Consider the following 21,393-nt stretch of genomic DNA (forward strand, 5'->3'; position numbering starts at 1 on the left):
ACCTAATTATATAGGTAAAAATAAAGACATGGATATACATACACATCCATGCTGGGGAAATACAGATTTTGTAAACTTTTTATGTTGCCAAAGTAATTAAGCCACCTAAAAAGAGCTACACATCACTGTGATTATGGTAAACAGCAAGTGGTCTTGAGGTGTCTCATATATTTTCAACTCTGAAGCTAGAGCTGCAGCTTCATAGTAGAACATACAGTGGTACCTCAGGTTACAGAGGCTTCAGGTTACAGACGCTTCAGGTTACAGACTCTGCTAACCTAGAAATAGTACCTCGGGTTAAGAACATTGCTTCAGGATGGGAACAGAAATCGTGTGGCAGCGGCATGGGTGGTACCTCAGGCTAAGAACAGTTTCAGGTTAAGAATGGACCTCCAGAACGAATTTAGTTCTTAACCCGAGGTACCACTGTATCCCCTTTTCTCCTTTATGCTTATGGTGCTCCATGTGATATGTTACAGAAGGCCCAAGTCCCTCATTGGTCAACTCCAAGCCAAATTTTTTGCATTGTTTTTAATCCACTTCTACTCAGGAGCTATATGGCTCTTGTTAACCTCATAATGGTGATATAATGGTGAAATGCCATTCATGCAAAACTAGGCAGACATCATTGCTATTACAAAAGCTACTAGCAAGTTCCTTGGGTGTGTTTTTTAATTAACTGTAAAGTATCACCAAAAATGGAAATTAGTAGTTTACATCCTCTTACTTCCTCTAAGATTACAGTGAAGATGTTTCCTCAAAGAGAGGGAAACTCTGGAAGGAAATGCCTGCAACAGAAAGACCAAGAGGAATTTCCAACGTCATTTTTGCAATAATGGACCTCCAAACATTCAGACAGAAATACCTCTACTTTTAACATCATGTTTCCAACATCCTGCCATAGGTGAGGTCATTCAATTCTTTTGACAGAAAGGGAAATTAGTGGCAGCAAAATGCACAGGGAATTGTGTTCATAAACCCATTGTAAGATGCAGTGCGAGAGAGAAAGAGATCCATTGCAACATTCCCCATAAAGTACGCCCAATCGTTTAATAGGAAGAATCAAAATGGAGATAAAAGGTCCAGCAATATTTTCTCGTTTTTTCAATTTAATGTTAAAGCTATGCCAGTAAATGCTTATGAAATTCTGCAAAAAATACTCTGACTTTAAATTAAATTTTAAATGCCAGCATTAAGCAATTTAGGATGTAATCCAATGCCCACTAACCCAGAGGTAAGCCCCACTGAGGTCAATGGAATTCAGTTCTGACCAGATACAGAGAGGGTTGCAGTAATTCTATCTATACAATAGAGTGGGAAAGTTTGAGAGTAGCATAAGGGCAGAAATTTATTCTGGCTCCATAATAAAAAAATAAACCTCTCTGAAACAAAATATGCTCTGAAATCACTATTAGATTCCTTGCATACTGCAACCTTGTCTAAAAATGTACTCTAGCTCCAACATGCATCTGAGGACTTCAGCCCTCATTTGTCTCCTAAGTCCCGAGAATCTATATTGTGAGGCATAGACCTGCTGATGAGATGAAAGCCCCTCACCTGCAGAACACAGTGATCAAAAGGTGAGATTATTTTTCAGGTATCTTGGTCCAAAGTGAATGGGGCTTTATACACCAAAAACCAGCTTCTGGAACTTAGCATGGTAGCTAATTGGCAGCCAGTGCCACTTATATGTGTAAATGTACAAGAATATGCACTATTCTCTGATATTTGGACTGAGTCATCCGAAGTCTTTTGTTGAGTCTTCTCCAGGGACCCCGAATAAGCAATCTGAATACATATCGAAGAATTGTAAAATCTTATTTTAAAAGTTACAAAGGCCACTTGCATCTCTCAAAACCAACACAAAGTCTCCTTGAACAGATGCTATCAAAATTCAGTGTCAACACTGGATCTATTAGCTCCACATTGCTCAGAATGACATTTTCCACCTGCTCTGCTTTATTGTGATACTATAACTGCCTGTGTTGCTTTCTCTGAACTAGAGGCCATTCCTGGAAAAGTCCCCAAAGGCAGGTTTTGGGGGTTTCTGAGCAAAGGTTGCATGGCCACCTGTCATCTAGCTGAGATTCCTGCATTGAAGGGGGTTGGACTAGATAGATGACCCTTGGGGTCCCTTCCAATGCTACAATTCTATGATTCTATGATAAAAAGAATGCTGTCAGTGATAGCGAGGAAACTCCCACTGGCACTCTATCAACTGTTTTGGTTGTGATTCCCTACACACTGTAGTGCCTATGAAAGTCAGGTCACATACCTCTACCTAGGATTAAAGGGCTAAAAAAAAATCCACACAATTAAGACAGCATGCAGGTAGCCCTGGTCTAGAGATAGTTCCAAAAGGAGCAGGAGAAAGTAAGGAGCACATGGAGATAGAATTGAAAGAGAGGTAGGGTAGAGGGATGCCACAATGCTGGAAACAAGCACTAAAAGGCTTAGGACAGAGGATGAAGTCAGATAGACTGGAAGACCTTGCAAGGCAAGGGTAGATGAACCAGGCAGAGAGATGGGAGTCATATGGTACAGCTCACCATAAAGATTTGATCTGGTCGCAAATGGGTAATTCCATTCAGTACCATCAAGAAAGGAATAATGAGGAAGCCAAGTAAAATATTCGCTACTTTTATTCCCATGTCAGGTTCACCTTAGAAGTGTCTGAATAATATACTATTCTGTAGCTTTTGTACTTTAGAAGGGAGAGGAACAGATCAAAGAATAAGTTTTGGCAGTATACTAGAAAACATTCAGTAAACAGGTTTTTTTAAAAAAACTTGAAAAACAATCTGTATGTTGTGTTTCCTAAACTGCGTTTCAGACAGCTGCTCTGGTTTTCAGATGGCAGACTGAAATTTGTCTTCCAGTGAATTAACACTTAAGCCTAAAAGCGGAGGGTGATCACACCCTGGACTGTAATGGAAAATGCACTACCTTAAGCATATTTACTAAGAAGTCACTATCTCTACATGCACTGGGTGCATAGGATTGTGCAGTCTTTAGTAGTTAAAACACTGTATTTATCTTTAAGCAACTCATTAATAATGTGTCTCAGGGTAGTGCACTATATCCCCACATGCATTCCCCTTCTGAATTTAAGCTATCATAAAGCTCAAGAGCCCTCATTCACAAAAGTTAGTTGCGACAAACTCCTATTAAACTCAGTAAAATCCCATTGCTTTCAGTCCAGTCCTATTCAGGTTTACTCATATGCTACTTTATCCATTGTTTATGTTTAGGTCCCACCTTTTCTCCAAGGAGCTGAAAGTTATTTATCCTCATAACAACTCTGTGAAGTAGGTTAGGCAGGTAGGCTGGGCTGAGAAACCACAACTGGTCCAAGGTAACCCTGTGAGCTTCATGGCTGAGTGAGGATTTGAACTGTGGTCTCCCAGGTCCTACTCCAATACTTTAACCATTGCACTTCACTGGCTGTCTACACCACACTAGCTCTCTATAAATCACAATCCGTTGGGTTCGCTTCCAAGTATGCATGCACAGAATGGCAGTCTTAGCTACAACTAACATCAGTTTGATTGGGGTTGAATAGTTTAATGCCTTTGTGTGGTCTCTCTAGATCAGGGGTCAGCAACCTAAGGCCCACGGGAAGTGGCCAGTGGAGGTCGTTTGACTGGCCCATGAGCTGCCCCCAAACTGAGCCACCCGCTCATGTGCTGCGCTAAACCAGCGCAGCGTGGGGACTCACTTCCGCACCACTGGAAATCACGTCTGCACAGATGTCGGAATTCACAGGCACACACGCACAGATGCTGAAAAACGCGGGTGTGCATGCTCACGCACCATCCAACCCAGAAGGATCTCCACAGGACCGATCCAGCCCAGGAAAGATAAACCTTGCCTAGGTAAAGGTAAAGGGACCCCTGACAGTTAAGTCCAGTCGCAGACGACTCTGGGGTTGCAGCGCTCTTCTTGCTTTATTGGCCAAGGGAGCCAGCGTTTGTCCGCAGACAGCTTCCAGGTTATGGGGCCAGCATGACTAAGCCGCTTCTGGTAAAACTAGAGCAGCGCACTAAAATGTCATTTACCTTCCCGCTGGAGCGGTACCTATTTATCTACTTGTACTTTGAAGTGCTTTCGAACTGCTAGGTTGACAGGAGCTGGGACCAAGCAACGGGAGCTCACCCTGTTGCGGGGATTTGAACCACCAACCTTCTGATCGGCAATCCCTAGGGCCTGTGGTTTAGACCACAGCGCCACCTTGCCTACCCCTGCTCTAGATCTCAGCTCATAAGCAATTTCAGAGACTCTGCTGTGTGTAGATGTGTTGGGAGGTGGGGAGTTCATATCACACTTAGATGAAGAGTTCAAAGGCTTAAAGAGGCCATCAGCTCCAGAATCCACCCAGCTGCAAGAGAAAACGTTGCAACACATGTTAACCAGACCTAACTATATACAGAGGCAGAGACATTCCACCATAATAGATCCAAGTGATACAGACAAGAGGAAGAGGACCAGACAGAAGAAACTAGACACAGAACCAGTAAAGCTATTCCCTGATTGATGCAGCTGAAGTACCAAGCACACCAACAGACCTGGGTTTTACTTTTAAAAACTGGGCCAATTCAACTATTTCAGATTTAGTGTGGCTTGTTTTGTTTCAGCATTAATGAAAAACAAACTAACAGCAGCTATGTCAGCTGTTCTTCAAAAAATATGCACATTAAACACCTTGGCTATTTCAGGATGTTTACCTAATGCGATAAGTTAGCTTTGGTATCATGGAAGAAGTCAACAAAAACTGGCTCAAGAAGAACACCTGTTTAGATTTCAAGAAGCTCCGTGTATTTTATAGCAGCTGACTCAAAATTATAAAGTTAATTTTTCTGTAAATATGCACCAAACTAAGCATTAGATCAAAATCTTGTTCTTCAACTTAAAAAGGAATTGAGCTCTGCTTCACATCTTCAAATGTCAAGATGCACAGCCTTGAATAAATTGCAGGTCTTCCTCTCTTTCCTTGATTAAAGAGAATAAGTGGTATTCAAGACTTATAGTGGCTTCACTATTTGGCTGCTGTTTGGACAATTACTATTTAGGGTAGTCAAGGGCTTTCAGATATTAACACAAACCAACAACTGGGGTTGTTGAATAAGTTTCTACATATAATCATGCTCTCCCAAACTTTATCCGTCTACTGCTCCTCAGAATTAAAAATTAAGAGGAAAAAGTTTGTGGTTTTGAAACCCATGAATGAGTACAGTACAGTACAGTTATGCTTCAACTGAGTCCATGTCAGTCCAAATGGAAAGCACTAAAGACAGGTAGAAATTTGCTTGAAGCTACTAAGGCATGGGTAGGCAAACTAAGGCCCGGGGGCCGGATGTGGCCCAATCGCCTTCTCAATCCAGCAGTGGATGGTCTGGGAATCAGTGTGTTTTTACATGAGTAGAATGTGTTCTTTTATTTAAACTGCATCTGTAGGTTATTTGTGGGGCCTGCCTGGTGTTTTTACATGAGTAAAATGTGTGCTTTTATTTAAAATGCATCTCTGGGTTATTTGTGGGGCATAGGAATTCATTCATTCCCCCCCCCAAAAAAAAATATAGTCCGGCTCCCCCACAAGGTCTGAGGGACAGTGGACTGACCCCCTGCTGAAAAAGTTTGCTGACCCATGTACTAAGGGGTGAACACAGAACAAGCTGAAGCTAGGCACTGCATGTGGAGACACTAAACTTGGCATCCTGGCTAAAAGAGAGAGAAAATCATGTCCTATCCTGCTGCTCCTCCACCTCTTCTTTTTTTTTTAAGAGGAACATTGATCTACAGTCACTGAAACTTATTTTATGGGCTTGTTGCTGGACTTAAATGGGATCACTGGAGCCCAGTCTGGTGTCTGTTTCCAATGTAAAGGTTTAAATGTGGTATATGAACAGATTAAATTATCCACTCAGAACATGTTCAGACTGCATTTTCTTTACTTCTGAGTAAATAAGAGGGAATGTAGTACACCAGGGATTAGGGTGTTGATAAACTTCGGTCCCAGCATCTCTTCCCTCACAAAATTAAATACTACTAAAGAATTTAGTATTATTTTTAGATTTAGGAAGGCTGTACATAATTTGTTCTAAGGCTGCAATTCCTTAAAGAGTTACTAAGGAGTAGACCCAGCAGGCAGTCATTTCTCATGTGTGTGGTTTTTTTGTTTTTTGTTTGCTAAAGATACAATAAATTCTATAATGAGAAATAAAATATTTTTAAAGCATAGTAACAAAAGAAAAATATGAGAATGAGAAAAGAATCAGCAGAATGCAAAGGTGAAAAATGAATATACAAAAATTAAAACATGAAAGAACAGCAGAAACTTTTAAAAAATTGATACATAAATAATTTAAATTTAATGGAAAATGTAAAATGTGACTAGTTAGACCACAAGAAAAGCCTGTTGGATCTGGCCAATAACCTATGAAGACCAGCATCCTGTTCTCAAAGTGGCCAACAAGATGCCTATAGGAACCCCACAAGAAGGGCCTGGGCCTAAGAACACTTTCCCAAAGTGGTATTCATAAGTTTACTTCCTTCAACAGTGGAACTCCAAAAGTGGCAGTTAAAAAATGGAAATACATTATCATATTATAATTATATTGTCTATTTTTGTGGATTTCAATTGTTCCAATGCTATTTACAAAATGGAAATACATTATCAAATTATAATTATATTGTCTATTTTTGTGGATTTTAATTGTTCCAATGCTATTTACAAAATGGAAATACATTATCAAATTATAATTATATTGTCTATTTTTATGGATTTTAATTGTTCCAATGCTATTTACACTGGGCTTTCTTTTGTTTTTGTTTTCATTTTGTAACCTATCTTAGAACCTTTCAAAATAAAATTTCAGATGTGGGTGGATGACAGGTAGTAGTAGAATGCAAGACAGAAATAGAGGCTGAATGTGAGAATCCTATCCATGTCTACTCAAAAGTAAGTCCAACTGCCCTTGATGGGACTTACTTACATGTTAATTATGTATACTTATAGGATTGCAGTCTTAACCTGGAAGTAAGGCTATTTTCTGTTATTCAATTATTAGATTTAGATACCACTCTTCATCGTAAGACCCCAGGGGTGAGAATAAGTAAAATGAAACAGCAAAACAATAACCCCCCTTCCCACAGACAAAATTAAAAGGCTGTAGAATATTAATCAGCCAAAGGCCTGGTTGAAGGGGTATGTTTTCACCTGTTGCCTAAAATATATAATGAAGGCACCAGGCGAGTTTCCCTGGGGACAGCATTCAACAAACAGGGAGCCACTACAGAAAAGGCCCGTTCTCGCTTTGCCACCTTCGAGACCTCACATGTAGGAGGCTAGCCAACAATCCCTGCCCAAACTGATCGGTGCTATCTATCTTCAAGCCCTACTAGAATTGACTAAACTGATAAAAGGGAACTATGGAATGTAGTCAATGCCCACCAAAAGAGAGGCTTGAAGACAGTGCAGATCAGCTGATCATCGGTGACATCAAGCTCAGATGGGATTGGCCAGAATATTCTTTTGCAGGAAAACGATCTCAAGCTACACAGCAAAGGAAAATTGCTTCAACTGACACCATGGCGATTCCAGTTGATTGACAGGTAGGCAGCCATGCCACATGTCAAAGTGACCTACAAGGAGTGAGGGAGCCATGGATCTGGTCCAGAAGGCTGAAAAGGTTCCCCACCCCTGAAATTTACATTAATCCAAACAAAGCAAAAGAGAGATAATTAGTGTGTGGGAGAGAAAAAGTGTGGGGAGTGTTGGTTCTATTTTAGATCAACATAAAAGGAAGAAATACTAGCAACATTTAACAACTGAAAGAACCTTAGCTGCTGATTATATCTGAAATGAAATAGAAGTATTTTATCCTTTGTTCACGTACTTCAACGGTTGCTGCAAGGACCAGTTAAAAGGGTAAAGAAAAAGCCAAGAGATTCTAATCTTGATTTATTTCACTTAGGGAATACATAAACAGAGGATTACAATAAGAAAAGCTCAGTATTATACATATGGGGTCTATTTTTAGTCGCATAATGACACCTGCTACAAATTATCCAAATGTAATCTCCATGGCAATAAACGCTCAGGCTGTACAAAAATAAAAAAATAAAGGCCACCAATATAAATTACAGTTTCAAAGTAAATGCTACTTCTGTACAAACTAAGTCACCCATTTCAAATATTCATGGAATCATTGGGACTGGCTTAATCTACTGACCTAAGGTTTTCCATGCACTAATGCAAACCATACAATGAATATCTTAGATATAAAACCCATTATTCGACTATATTATGAAAACAAAGCAAAATGCCTCTCACAAGACCAAGCAACAGGATGTATTTATCCCCTTTATTAATATTTCTATACAAAATATGGTATACAGGTGTAGCAGTAGATATAGGGCCTCACATATACAAAATAAGCTTCAACAGAAAATACCAGCATTACAACACTTGATCAACACATAAGTTTTTTCTGCACTATCTACAGCACAGATTGTGGTCCCTTGCCTTCCTACAACATAGGAATATAGGAAATGGTTGGTTGGTTAGTTGGCTGGTTTATTGCATTTCTATCCTACATTTCCTCTAGGGAGCTCATGGCTCCCCCTCCCATTTTATACTCCCAACACCCCTGTGAGGTAGGTCAGCTGAAAGATACCAGCCCAAGGTTACCAAGTTGGCTTCATGGCTGAGGAGAGACTAGAACCCTAGTCTCCCAGGCCCTAGTCCAGCTCTCTAACCACTACGCCACATTGACTCCCTGGTTCTCTTGGTCTTCAACACATATTTGCTATCACGTAGCTTCACAATTAATACTGTGGGTACAGCAATAACAATAACAATAACCACACATTAGCATGCACAGAGTGCTAGCAGCATCCAATTACAGCAGCAGGACTACTTGCATGTATGCATGAGCCCTTGCTGCTCATTAACCCTCTTATTATACTCTCACATAAATCAATTGCATTATATGGTCAAACTCACATGTGGGTGGGTCCACAGCCATGTCACAACATGCCAGGTTGGCTGAGGGCTGAGTCTCTCAACATATCATCCATCATACCTTTCACACCACCAGTGCTTTCTAAATGCTTTGCCACCTGTGTACAGCATCCCCCACAACTAGCGGCTAATAGAGGGCATTATATCCAATTGCAGCGCAATAATTTCCAATAATTGGACTTCTCTACAGTTCTTTGATTTTGCTGTTCGAGTCATCGTCATACCAGTGGCCTTGAGAAACCGCAGATAACCTTCCTTCCTAGAATTTCCATGGCAAAAAGTTTCACAATTAAAACTACCATGTAGAATCTTCCTGTAGAATCTACATTTCCATTTCCACTGTGATCAGAGCACATGCATACATATTGATGAGGTCATCAATGGCTACTGGTCATAATGAGTACAGATTGTGAATACCAGTTGCTGGAAACCACAAGAGGAGAGAGTTGCTGGAAACCACAAGAGGACTCTTGTGCTCAGGTCATTTTTCAGAGATTCCCACAGGCATCTATCTGGTTGGCCACTGTGAGAACAGGATGCTGGACTAAATGGGCCATTGGCCTGATCCAGCGGGCATTTCTTATGTTCTTACCTATATCTGATCAAGTTTTCAGAATGTTTTAATTGCCTAATGAGTAAACAATGTCTGCCTGATGTTGGAGACACAAAATAAGCCACATCATCCACTTATATCAGGCTGCCAACTTTACAATTTATTTTTCTGGTGTTCTTGTTTGTGTACACATAACTTATGACTAATAGCTAGTTTCTGAAATGTATGACTGGAAGGCAAGGAGTTTTAGCTACGTTTCCGGTTCTGTCACTCGGATGCCTTGCAATTGTCATGTACCTGTACTAAATATCCGGATGCCCTTACTTGCAAAATGGGAGATGACAACAACAATTACGCTTTGATAACTCATAGACTAATGAAGGTCTGCCTTAACTAGGATGCTATTTATGAGCAACCTCGTTTCAAAGCTTCTAGATGCCATACAAGTATAATCTTCATATGTAATTACTGTTTGAACAGAGCTTTGGGCACGCATATAATATTAAAGATAATTATTTTGACATATGAACAACTTGCATACAACAGCATTTAAATGCCATGGGTAACCTATCCCCATGAGGAATCTTGCCTCCAACCTGCACTATTCACATGTTCCCAAATGTCAGATCCAAGTGAACAGTTACAGCTATGAACAATCCCTAAAAAGACTTTCAGAGCAATGAATGTGGCATCAGATGTAACATATGGGTATTATAATCACATAATTCAGCTATAATTAATCATAACTACCTCTAGTATTAAAGTTACATGTGAAAAAAGCTTTGTTTTATGAGCCTTGATAGCTCAGTCAGTAGAGCATTAGACGATCTTGGTTTGAGCCGCACATTATGGGTTTGAGCCCCACTTTGGGCAAAATGTTCATGCGTTGCAGGGGGATGGACTAGATGACCCTCATGGTCCCTTCCAACTCTACAATTCCATGATTCTATGGCTACAAATTGAATGAGATCATAAAGACAACCTAGGACTTCTTTACAGAGATGCATAATTGCAATAGGTATGTTTCCCCCCAGCAAGTACATTTTTAATACAAGTACTTCTTAAAACTGCAAATAGCAAACACCATCTTAAGAGGGATTACCCATTCTCACAAACTCACAGAAAGAATGCCTCTTTTAAGATTATGCTTGCTACAGCACATGTATACATCATCCAAAAACAACGTATGCTTCTTGCTTCAGAATTGTATATGCAAAATTACTGTATGCAAATGTAAACAGTAGATATGGCTAAAAATTATTTGATCAGATTGCAGCCCTAACCATTAACTGATGATTCATCAATGGAATACAGAATCTATACTGTACATATATCAAAGATGGATGGAGCAAACAAGTAGGGCCAGTAGACACAAGGCAACATAACTATCCGCTCTGACAGGGACAACCCTTATAAACTGCCAGTAGACATTTCCTTGACCAAGGACCAGGACAATTGCTGCTGATTGTATCTTGTTGTTGTTTAGTCGTGCCCAACTCTTCGTGACCCCATGGACCAGAGCACGCCAGGCACTCCTGTTTTCCACTGCCTCCCACAGTTTGGTCAGACTCATGTTGGTAGCTTCGAGAAGAGAACACTGTCCAACCATCTTGTCCTCTGTCGTCACAGATTGTATCCATGATCAACCTATTCACATGCTACCTTGTCCCAGGGGATGATGACCAGAAGAACCTATTATCCTTGCCTGGGAATAAGTTCTACTGAGCACCACAGCACATTAAACTGCAAACCAGCAAAAGGAGTTGAGACACATTCAGAAATGGCACAACATTTTATTGCTTAACTGGTTTATTGTGGCATGAGCGTAGGGAACAGACTCAACAAACCAAATGGTCTCCAAGCAAAAACCAATCTTACCAATGATTACCTACCTGGGAGACAACCCCAATGAACACACCAGGGCTTACTTTTGAGTAAGCATGTCAAAGATGGGTCTGCAAGCCTAATTTCTCTCAAGTAAATAATTCCTCAGATAAGCCAGTGGCTTCCTCTACTCTTCCTTTTCTGTCCACAGCCAGAATACCATATAGAGCAAGGCCTCCTTCCAACCAGCGACCACAACTACAGGACGTTAACTCTCTTTAACTTCAGCATGTCTGGGAATTCAAGGCCCCGGAATCGCCACAAATACTGTGCATATTCCACAGACTTTAACGATATTTGCGCAAGGGTGCCAATATATATAGGGCTGCAGCTTCACTGTTGCCCAATCCCATTCTTTTATGTGTGTAAGAGTCTCGCGCGTCGCGTTGCCATTGCATACCCCCCTGCAAAGTGCAAAGCCTGCGCACGGAGAAAACTCCCCAAGGCTTTGCCCTGTGGAGGCCGGTGGGGGTGGGGGCTTAACTGCCAAATGCAGGGCAGATTCCCTACCTTGGGAGGCATACGGGCGGTCACATACACACACACACGCGGGCACACACTCTTACCCGGCCCCCGGCGGCTGAGCTCTTCCTCCGCAGCGTGAGTCCGCTCCGGAGCAGCGCCGGCAGTTCCCTCAGCTTTTGCCGCAGCTGCACTTGCTGCTCCTGTTCTCTGGCGCCGGCGGAGCTCTTGCCGATGAGCAGAGAGTCGGCCCTGTCACACAGGGGCTGCATCTTGACGGAGCCCCCAGCCATGCATGCTACATTCCCGAGGAGAACCCCCCCCCTCCTCCTCTCTCCTTCCCTCCCTCGCTTGCTCGCTCCGGCCGCGTCCCTCTTCCTGCCTCTCAGCAGCCTCACTCAAGCCCGCTGGCGCGCGCGCGCGCGCATACACACACCTTTCGCTTGTTATGCAAAGCGCGCCTTGCAGGCGAAGGCGTTCGTAGCTGTCAGAGCAGTAGCGGCGTCCCCCGCCTCCCTTCTGGGCTTGGGAAGGGGGCAGGGAGGAAACACGTCTGCCTGCCTGCTCCTCAAATTGCACTGCCCCCGGCCGAGGTAGGCCCGGGCGGGAAGTCTTGGTGGCACAGGTGCAGGAAAATGCGGCAGGAGCCTGGCGCGCTTTAGCCCGCCACTTTTCCCTCCCTCCCCTTCTCTCTCTTTCCTCTCGCCGCCTGGCTATGACGGGGACAAACAAAAGTCCAGGTAACCTGAAAAGGGGCGGACACAATAGTCACGACGTGCTGTTTTACCTTGTTGACTGAAACCTCTCCTTTTTTTCTGTTCCTGCAGGCACCTTAGGGGCCACTGCTTCCCTTCCTTCCTTCCTTCCTTCCACTCACCCACCCCCGTTTCGCTTCCTCTCCAAAGCTAAGGAAATCACACAAGAGACCTCAAATTAGATGTCTTACCTGAAGTGTGTTCTGAAATAAATAATAACAATGTTCACTTTGCTGGATTATTTCCATTAAAAAGTAATAATGAGCAAGTTTTACTAATGGAATCCAGAATGTGCCGCTCATCCTTTCCTTTCAGAGTCAGAGAGAGAGAGAGAGAGAGAGAGAAGTGTAACGTGTCACCTGTGATTATTGCACACCTGGGTTTTGGGGTTCAGGCCTTTGCGCTTGGCTCTCTCTAGCTGATGCTTGGTAAACAAGGCACCTGAGCAGCGAATGCCATGTCTTAAATATCCACACCTCCCATCCATACGGCAAGCCCATTTTCACATTTTTTATGTTGTCAACAAATTTGTTGAACAATAAATGTTTATCGTAAGCCAAAACGGCTCTCCCTTAATGTTCTGACAAATTCAGTCTATAACGACAACTGTAGAAATGGTTTAACAATATGGTACAGTTCCCATTTTCTAACAACGTTCTGTTATGTACATATGTATTGCATATACACATATGCTACAACAAACTGTTGGCACTTACAATTTTAGGATGAAATAATGGAGGGAGACCTTTGACCTTTTCTCTGTCTCCTGGCTAACTTTACTCAGCATGCAAGGAGTGGCTGGTGCTGGCACTGACCCAACCGAAAGGCCAAAGGGGCAGGGCAGACAAACTCTTAATCCCAGGGTTGTGGGTTTGAACCCCACATTGGGCAAAAGATTCCTGCATTGAAGGGGGTTGGACTAGATGACCCTTGCGGTCCCTTCCGACTCGACAGTTCTGTGATTCTAAGTGAGAGGCATCTGGCAACAAAGTTAGCCTGAAAGTAGCCCAAGGTCTACAGGTGGTTCCTGGCCCACTGCTTGAGAGACAACTCCAGTATAGAGGTACATGTAAAATTCAGATTGTATTGCATTATACCAGTCTATCAAGTTCAATAGGTGAAAAGGAGAATGGAGGGATGAGTTCTAATCTTTTCTCCAAATTGGCACTCTTCTTTTTTCCTCCAAAACTTCCTGTCAATCACTGAAATCATTGCCCTGATAGGGCTAGTACCTTTTTGAAAATCTGATCTTGTCCCTATGGACCTTGAGGGGAGGAAGAAGGCTTTACATCCTAATTCCTATATTTTAATTTTGCTGCCAAGGATGAGTCTATAAACTACGTTCAACCCACACATGTGGGCACCTAGAGGGATAGATTGCAATTCATATATGCCTCTCCTAGCTATTAAAACCCACCCCACAGGACAGACTCCTGTCTGAAATCCTGGCAAGCTGTTGCCAGTGTAAACAATACTGCACTTGATGGACCAATGACCTGACTCAGTATAAGGCAACATCCTACATTACTATGTCCGGTGTGTATGTGTGTGTTTTGTATTGTGGGTCATGTGTGTTTTGTATTCTGGAGGGTTGTGCTCCAAAACAGTGGTTGTGAGGAACATAATGGGATTTGAACATTTGCCTGGAAGGATACCTGGAGACTAGTAGCAACAGGGTTATTGCTGGTTGTGCCACTGGGGCTGAGGGGAGTGAGGGGAGGAGCTGTGGCATCATGTATGTTGTTATACAGGTGATGGATTGAGGGCACGTCCCCATTATAATGAGTTCATTGGCTTCAGGCATTTATGGGTGATGTGGGTATAATTGCTAGCACAGTTCTTGATTGGTGGACACTGGTATAGTTTCCAAGGATTCTGGGAAGATGCCCATTATGCTTCTGATTTTTATTTTTATTTTGTATTTTCTGGTTGTGTGTCTTTCCCCTCCCAGGCAAATCACCCACTGGATATAGTGGCCGTTCCACCAATACAGAGCAACTGTACCTCCTTCTTTCCAGGAGTAATGTAAGTGCAGAATGCTTCTGTTAAGTTCTGTTTTTGCGTTTATTAATCTTCTGTGTGTTTTTTTGTTTGTTTGTACATTTGGTTTTAAACAAAGAGTAAAATGAACTCAGAATAAAATCCAAGCTGGGGTTTTTTGTGTGTGTTTTTTTTTTCAAATTTTGAAATATGTGACTAGATCTCTCGCCACAGTCCTGCATTGTCGCTGTTGTTTTAATATATCTGAAAAGAACATTGGCCTAAACAAGAAAACTGCTTTGACCGCAGGATCTGCTGTACTTCAGCTACAAATATTAGCTCACGTCACCAATAATATTGTCATTTTAACAAATTAGAGGAAAGGGTTGGGGTTGTTATGTCTCCTTGGGGAAATTAAAGCTGTTAACACTTTTATTGGGCATCTCTGCTTCTGTGTCATAAAAATGCCGTTGCTAATATACTGCCTTGCCCCCCTTGCAGATCAAGGTTAAACTGAAGAAATGTTCTGTGTTGAGACAAGCTAACCATTTGTTTTCTAAGGATCTGAAAACGTGTACTACACACACAAAACTCCTAGAAATAAATCAGGGGTGCATGATCCAAGTTGAGATGTGTGAATACAATGCTAAGACTGGTTTTTCAATTGTGCTGTTTGGTCCTCTATATGCATATATATTTCCTTATAGGTCATTAAATTGAGGGCCAAACCGCATGTTATTTTGAGCACTTATACTTTAAATAGGACATGCTTTTTCTTTCATACCATTTTCCTTTCACAAAAATCAACTGGTGGGTGTCGCTGGTTTAGATCAGAAATACTGCTATGGCCTAAGAAGAATCTTTAACCCATTATTTCCTTGTATTATTTTCCCATCAAAAAGCCACCAGCAGCACCACCCCAAAAATGTTAGTGTTGGGTCCCAAAGATGATGCCTAGTCAACATCTAGCATCAATCTATCCCCAGGATATAAAGGGGGGGGGGGAGAAATCTGCAGGGGAAAGGCCAGCTTTTAAATTGCAGGGCTGATTAACATAAGAGACTCCATAAGAAACACAGGCCAGCACACATTTTCATTTGGCTTGGCCTAACAGGCAGTTTGCCATGGCGCCTGCCAGCAATGCAGCGCAGCCAGTTGCAGCCAGGATCCAAAGAGCTGCTTAAGCTTACACAAGGAACATGAATGAGCCCAGTAGAAATCTAGAGTTTCATTTCGCTTCCAACAGCTGTTCTTCTACCATGCCATATCACAGACACTTTGAAGCACCTGTCAGTTCCACAGCAAAACTATTTTCACTTGCAAAATTAGATTCATGGCTCCTGAGTGTTTTTCTGTGAGTTTCTTATTTGTTCTTCTGTGGGTTTGGAACCTTATTTGATATATGTGATATATTTGACACATGCATTTCAGTTGTGTGTGGACAGGGGCAAACCACCTGCACAGCCAGATGTGCGTTTGATGCTTTTGCTGCAGTATCAGAGGCAGATTTGGGGGAGCGTGACTGGTTCGGATGCACTGGCCACAGAGACTCAAGGGCTTCAGTTGCGACATAGAATGGAAGATGAGAGGCAGGGGAGCTCCAAATTTTGGCGTCACACGGGACGCTGCTGAAATCTGAGACCCCTAAGTCCGGCACTGGCAGTGATATGAGTCACTGTTCACCTTCTGCAGATTCACAAGTTTAAATAATAGCTTGTCACTCAAGCAGAGGGGAATGCTGCAGAAAATCTCTGACAATGTATATGTGCACTCCCACTCCTAATATTTCTTTAAATTAATTAAAATTAGATTAGGCACACCATATGTTGCGGAGCATAATCCAAATGCAATGATTAAGTGCCATCATTTTGCGATGAAGGAGGGAAAAAGTACAACATCTGCATAATTTGAAAACAAAGTCAGGAATGAGGATGGATAAAGGTAAAGGTAAAGGTACCCCTGCCCGTACGGGCCAGTCTTGACAGACTCTGGGGTTGTGCGCCCATCTCACTTAAGAGGCCAGGGGCCAGCGCTGTCCGGAGACACTTCCGGGTCACGTGGCCAGCGTGACAAGCTGCATCTGGCGAGCCAGAGCCGCACACGGAAACGCCGTTTACCTTCCCGCTCGTAAGTGGTCCCTATTTATCTACTTGCACCCGGAGGTACTTTCGAACTGCTAGGTTGGCAGGCACTGGGACCGAGCAGCGGGAGCGCACCCCGCCGCAGGGATTCGAACCGCCAACCTTTCGATCGGCAAGTCCTAGGCACTGAGGCTTTAACCCACAGCACCACCTGCGTCCCCAATGAGGATGGATACACAGCTGCAATGTATTCACACTATAGAAGATTCAGTTTTAGAGCATTGGTTAGTTGCAACGAATGCGGGTTGCCCCAGGCAATTGTTCATGGCCTCACTCTTATGGGGACAGAACAATACATTTCTCCTAGGCAAAACAGTAGGAGGCCAAGAAGCACCTGGTCCATCTTTCAACACATTTGATAACATAGGACAGCACTAAGCAATTGTTTGTAATACATGCAATTGTTTGTAGTACATGGTGATTGCATTTGTTTCTTGTGTACCAAATCAGCTTGTTTCTCTAGGGTGTGCCAGCTGTTGGACTTTTTAAAATAATAATTGCAAAAGTCAATACAATTCCTTTTTAATTTTCTGCCTGCCTGTTAGGAAATCAAAGAGAGCTGTGTTTCATCTGCAAAACTGTATTTGTGGGCACTATTATTGAGTGCCCCCAACATATTTGATCTCATACAGAATACAAACATCCCATGTCTCTTGCCCAGAGGATTTATAATCCAAACCTTAACGAATAATATTCATGGTTACTTAGCAAACATCACTGACCTCCATCTAAACAATTTTCATTTCCGCTTTGCTCACATCCACCATGGGCAAGGAGTAATAAAAATAATTCCTCCCCTCGCCCCCACGTTCTTATGGATAAAGGGTGAGCACTTTGAATTACATGAGTGATTGTGACTACCAATCAAGAGTAGTTACTACTCCATATCACACAATCTTGAGCAAAAGCGTGAAGTCTTCTAAATGTGGCAGCACAGGGATGACTTAATGACTTAAAATATTTGGGAGTAATGCAGTCCAGTTTAATCGGTTTCAGATCCCACTGGTTTCAATAAAAAGAATAATAAAGTATGGGTCAAATTTGAAAACTTTTAAAGTCACTTTGGCTAACCTTCTGTATGTGGAGCACCTACTTTACATGCAGAAGTTCCCAAACATCTTTAGGTAGTGCTGAGAGCGACTCCTCCCTTAAACTCTGGAGGGCCACTGCCAGTGAATATAGTCAACGTTAAGCTAGATGGAGCAATATTCTGGCTTGGTATGAGTCAGCTATGCTTCTATGTAAGAAGAAGTGTGATGGGGTAGAGAATTGTCCATCTCATGGCCATCTATTATTTTGGGATGGACAGAAAACATCATAGAGAATATTTGAGCAGTTGAGTGTAGATCTTTATGCATCCTTCTGAAACTTAGGGGGTTGGAGAGGCGTACAGTTCAGTCCCTCATTGCGGTTATTCTCACTTGGATCCCAGTCTAGCAGTCAAAAATATGAAACAGGCTTAGAACCACGAGATCTGAAAGCTACAAAAAGAGAGCTATGGAAACTTCTTCTTTTTTTTGAACCTTGAGGAGAAACTCGTAAGTTTTTTAAAGCTTTTCTTCCCAACCTTGAATTGAAGGGCAGAATAGAAATGCCTTAAATTAAACAATGATATCTAGAGACTTCTCTGTTTCAGGTGAAAGAAAGCTCAGATACCTTGACTTTTAACAACTCAAGTGATCGTTGAAAAAACAGCTATAGGAAATGAACTCCAAGTGCTTTTGTTGCTGGCATGGATACTTTAAAATGTTATATTTTTATCATTGTTTCTATTGAGTCAGGATTGTGTCCTTATGCATAGACAAAAATAGTCATATTGGCAATGCAGCTTAGAAACAAAAAATATTCGCAGATTTGATACCGACCTTGAAATGGTCCCTTGAGCGAGAAACAAAATAAAGCTCTTCAAGGTGTACATTTGCCTCCCTCAGCCACACTTTAACACCACCTGTTCTATAAGAAGAATAGCAATTTGACAGTCTGCCTTCAGGAGAGGCATTGAAGTAAACTCAGCTGGATTCCTTGGGAATTTCAGAAAGCTCAAGCATGTGAAAGAGAAGGCTTTCTAAATGGTAGATGTGTTTAATAATACAAAAGCTGCAGAAGCTCCATCCAAATATTTGTTTTATCTCCTCGTATCCTAATATGTTCAGTGCTCTCCTGCATTCTCCTTGAATTTTATTTGGCTTCCTCTTTGTAGCTTTGTTTCCCTCCCCCTTTGTTTTTGCAGGTAGTTAAAATGCTCCCATCATACTCATCATAATATAAGGAGCTACTCTGGAGGGGGGGAGTTAGGTGTGGTCTCTCTCCTGATATTAACAAGGCTAAGCAGAAGATGGAGGTTTCACAGCATTAACAGTCCAACAAATCCTGTTCCTCCATTAGTTTTCTAGCAGGCCAAAAAAACCTCTGCGTCATTCCATCTGTAGTCTCAGGACTGATTTGCTACTGTTCTCCCTCATGCATTCAGATACATTGCTAATGCCATCTCCAGTCAAGAAGCAGAGGTGACAGGCTCCCTTATTAATTATTGTTGTTATTGTTATTATTTGTCTACCACCCTTCATCCAAAGATCCAGCGCGGTTCACAACATAGAAATACAAAATGAGAACACAAAATACATAATAAAATCCAGCCCTGAGGAACCCCATGTTGAAGGCCCAAAGAGCCCTCCCCAAGCATTAAAGGTAAAGGGACCCCTGACCAGTCCAGTCGTGGCCGACTCTGGGGTTGTGGCGCTCATCTCGCTTTATTGGCCGTACAGCTTCCGGGTCATATGGCCAGCATGACTAATCTGCTTCTGGCGAACCAGAACAGTGCACGGAAACGTCTTTTACCTTCCCGCCAAAGTGGTACCTATTTATCTACTTGCACTTTGACGTGCTTTCGAACTGCTAGGTTGGCAGAAGCAGGGACCGAGAAACGGGAGCTCACCCCGTCGCGGGGATTCGAACCACCGACCTTCTGATCGGCAAGTCCTAGGCTCTGTGGTTTAACCCAGAGAGCCACCCGCTTCCCTCCCCAAGCATTACCCTGTGGAAATGTTCATCCAAGTAAGACCGGAACCACCACAAAGTGGTGCCGCCCACCCCTACCTCGGACAGCTCCTCCAACTGCCTATATCAGCAATTGTCAAGGCTGAATTAGGTCAACTATGACTATCTACTAGTAGAAATGTGAAGGCTTCAGGCACTACAGGAGCTAAAACCTTAAAGAGCTCCTCAGCAATGTGTGTTTATCATGGTATCATGAGTTTGAAGAAAGTGCAATACACATTGCCTTGTGCATAGTACATACGCATTCCTCAGGAATTTTGCATTACATACATACATTGCATAACCACAAGGAAATGTTGTAAGAATTCTTTCAGTTGGCTATAAAGTATATGCAAAAGTCCTTTTTAATAGTAAATAATGAAGCTTCCAATAACTAGATTTTTTAAAACCTTTGAGATACATCCTTTTTCTATTTTAAATCCTTGAGGTTTTAAATTTTGGAGGTTTAATTTATGTTTTAAATTTTTTATATTATATATTTAATTGTTCTGTGCTGCTTTGAGACCTACATGGTAAAAAGCATAATTAAACAAACAATGATAATTAACAATAGCATTATTCAAATATGACTTTTAGGAATTAATCCAAATACAATTGAACCAGACTATAAACTCTTATTTTGCTAAATTTCATATTGCAGTCATAAGTCTAACTCCCAATCCCAAAATAAGTTCACTTCATTTTTCTGTTTGGTTTTCACAAAGTCAAAATACTCAGAACATTAGTTAGGGGAAAAACAAACCAGCATTGTAGTTTCTTCCCACACATTTCACAAGTGTCATCGGAGCCTAAAGCAAATTATAGATGCAGCCATATAAACTCCCAAAAATAGGTTTTTATGGTGAGAATTGTTGACAATGTGTGAAGTCAGTGAGGCAGAGTTGCTGCAGGTGTTCCTATAATGAATCAGATGGCATAGCTTAATATTTGTCCCACCTGTGTTGCTTGGCTGAAATGCTGTCTTTACTGTCATAAAAACAAGTATGGAATGCTCTTTTAAATGTGTAATAGAATATAACACTTTCTGAAGGCCTTCTGGGAAATGATATACAATGAGCTGAAAAAGGTATTTAAGTATACCTTTCTTAAGAAACCAGAGGCATTCCTCTTGGGCATTGTCGGTCAGAGGGTGATAAAGAAAGACCGAATCTTTTTTATGTATGCAACAACGGCAGCAAGGATACTTATCGCTAAATATTGGAAGACCCAAGATTTACCCACACTGGAAGAATGGCAGACGCAACTGATAGGCTACATGGAACTGGCTGAGATGACTGGCAGAATCCGAGACCTGGGACAGGAAAGGATGGAAGAGGACTGGAAGAAATTTAAGATTTATTTGCAAAAGTATTGTAATCTGGTTGAATGTTAAGAAGGATGCTAGATCATTATAAATAATTTGGCACCACTAAATTAGATGGAATAACGAGGATAAGTTATTTAAGAAGAACCTAAAATCTTTTGAACAACTATTAGACTATATTTAAATTATTAAGATTTGGTTAATTAAGTTGATAAATTGCTGGCAAAATTTTAATG

The 21,393-nt window shown here is 41.8% G+C and overlaps 2 protein-coding genes across 4 annotated transcripts in view; one reads left to right on the forward strand and one right to left on the reverse strand.

Annotated features, from left to right (window-relative positions):
* The window catches only part of RAPGEF5 (Rap guanine nucleotide exchange factor 5), a 134,097-nt gene extending 121,459 nt beyond the window's left edge, over nucleotides 1-12,638 (reverse strand). The window contains exon 1 of one of the 3 annotated variants that reach the window (XR_014556737.1): nucleotides 12,026-12,635. Coding sequence is in view for 1 of the 3 variants with exons in the window: in XM_083705266.1 (XP_083561392.1) it covers nucleotides 12,026-12,214 (189 nt within the window). In the remaining 2 variants the exon portion in view is untranslated. Of the gene's footprint in view, nucleotides 1-12,025 lie in introns of all 3 variants that reach the window. The other 2 variants (XM_083705266.1, XM_083705267.1) reach the window with 2 other exon arrangements.
* Nucleotides 12,538-21,393, forward strand: part of IL6 (interleukin 6) — a 70,090-nt gene continuing 61,234 nt past the window's right edge. Inside the window, exons 1-2 of the mRNA XM_083705432.1 lie at nucleotides 12,538-12,661; nucleotides 14,628-14,701. The gene's annotated coding sequence lies outside the window, so the exon portion shown is untranslated. The remainder of the gene's footprint in view (nucleotides 12,662-14,627; nucleotides 14,702-21,393) is intronic.

This window comes from Podarcis gaigeae (genome assembly GCF_964106915.1).
Source record: "Podarcis gaigeae genome assembly, chromosome: 12".
NCBI classification, from domain to species: domain Eukaryota; kingdom Metazoa; phylum Chordata; class Lepidosauria; order Squamata; family Lacertidae; genus Podarcis; species Podarcis gaigeae.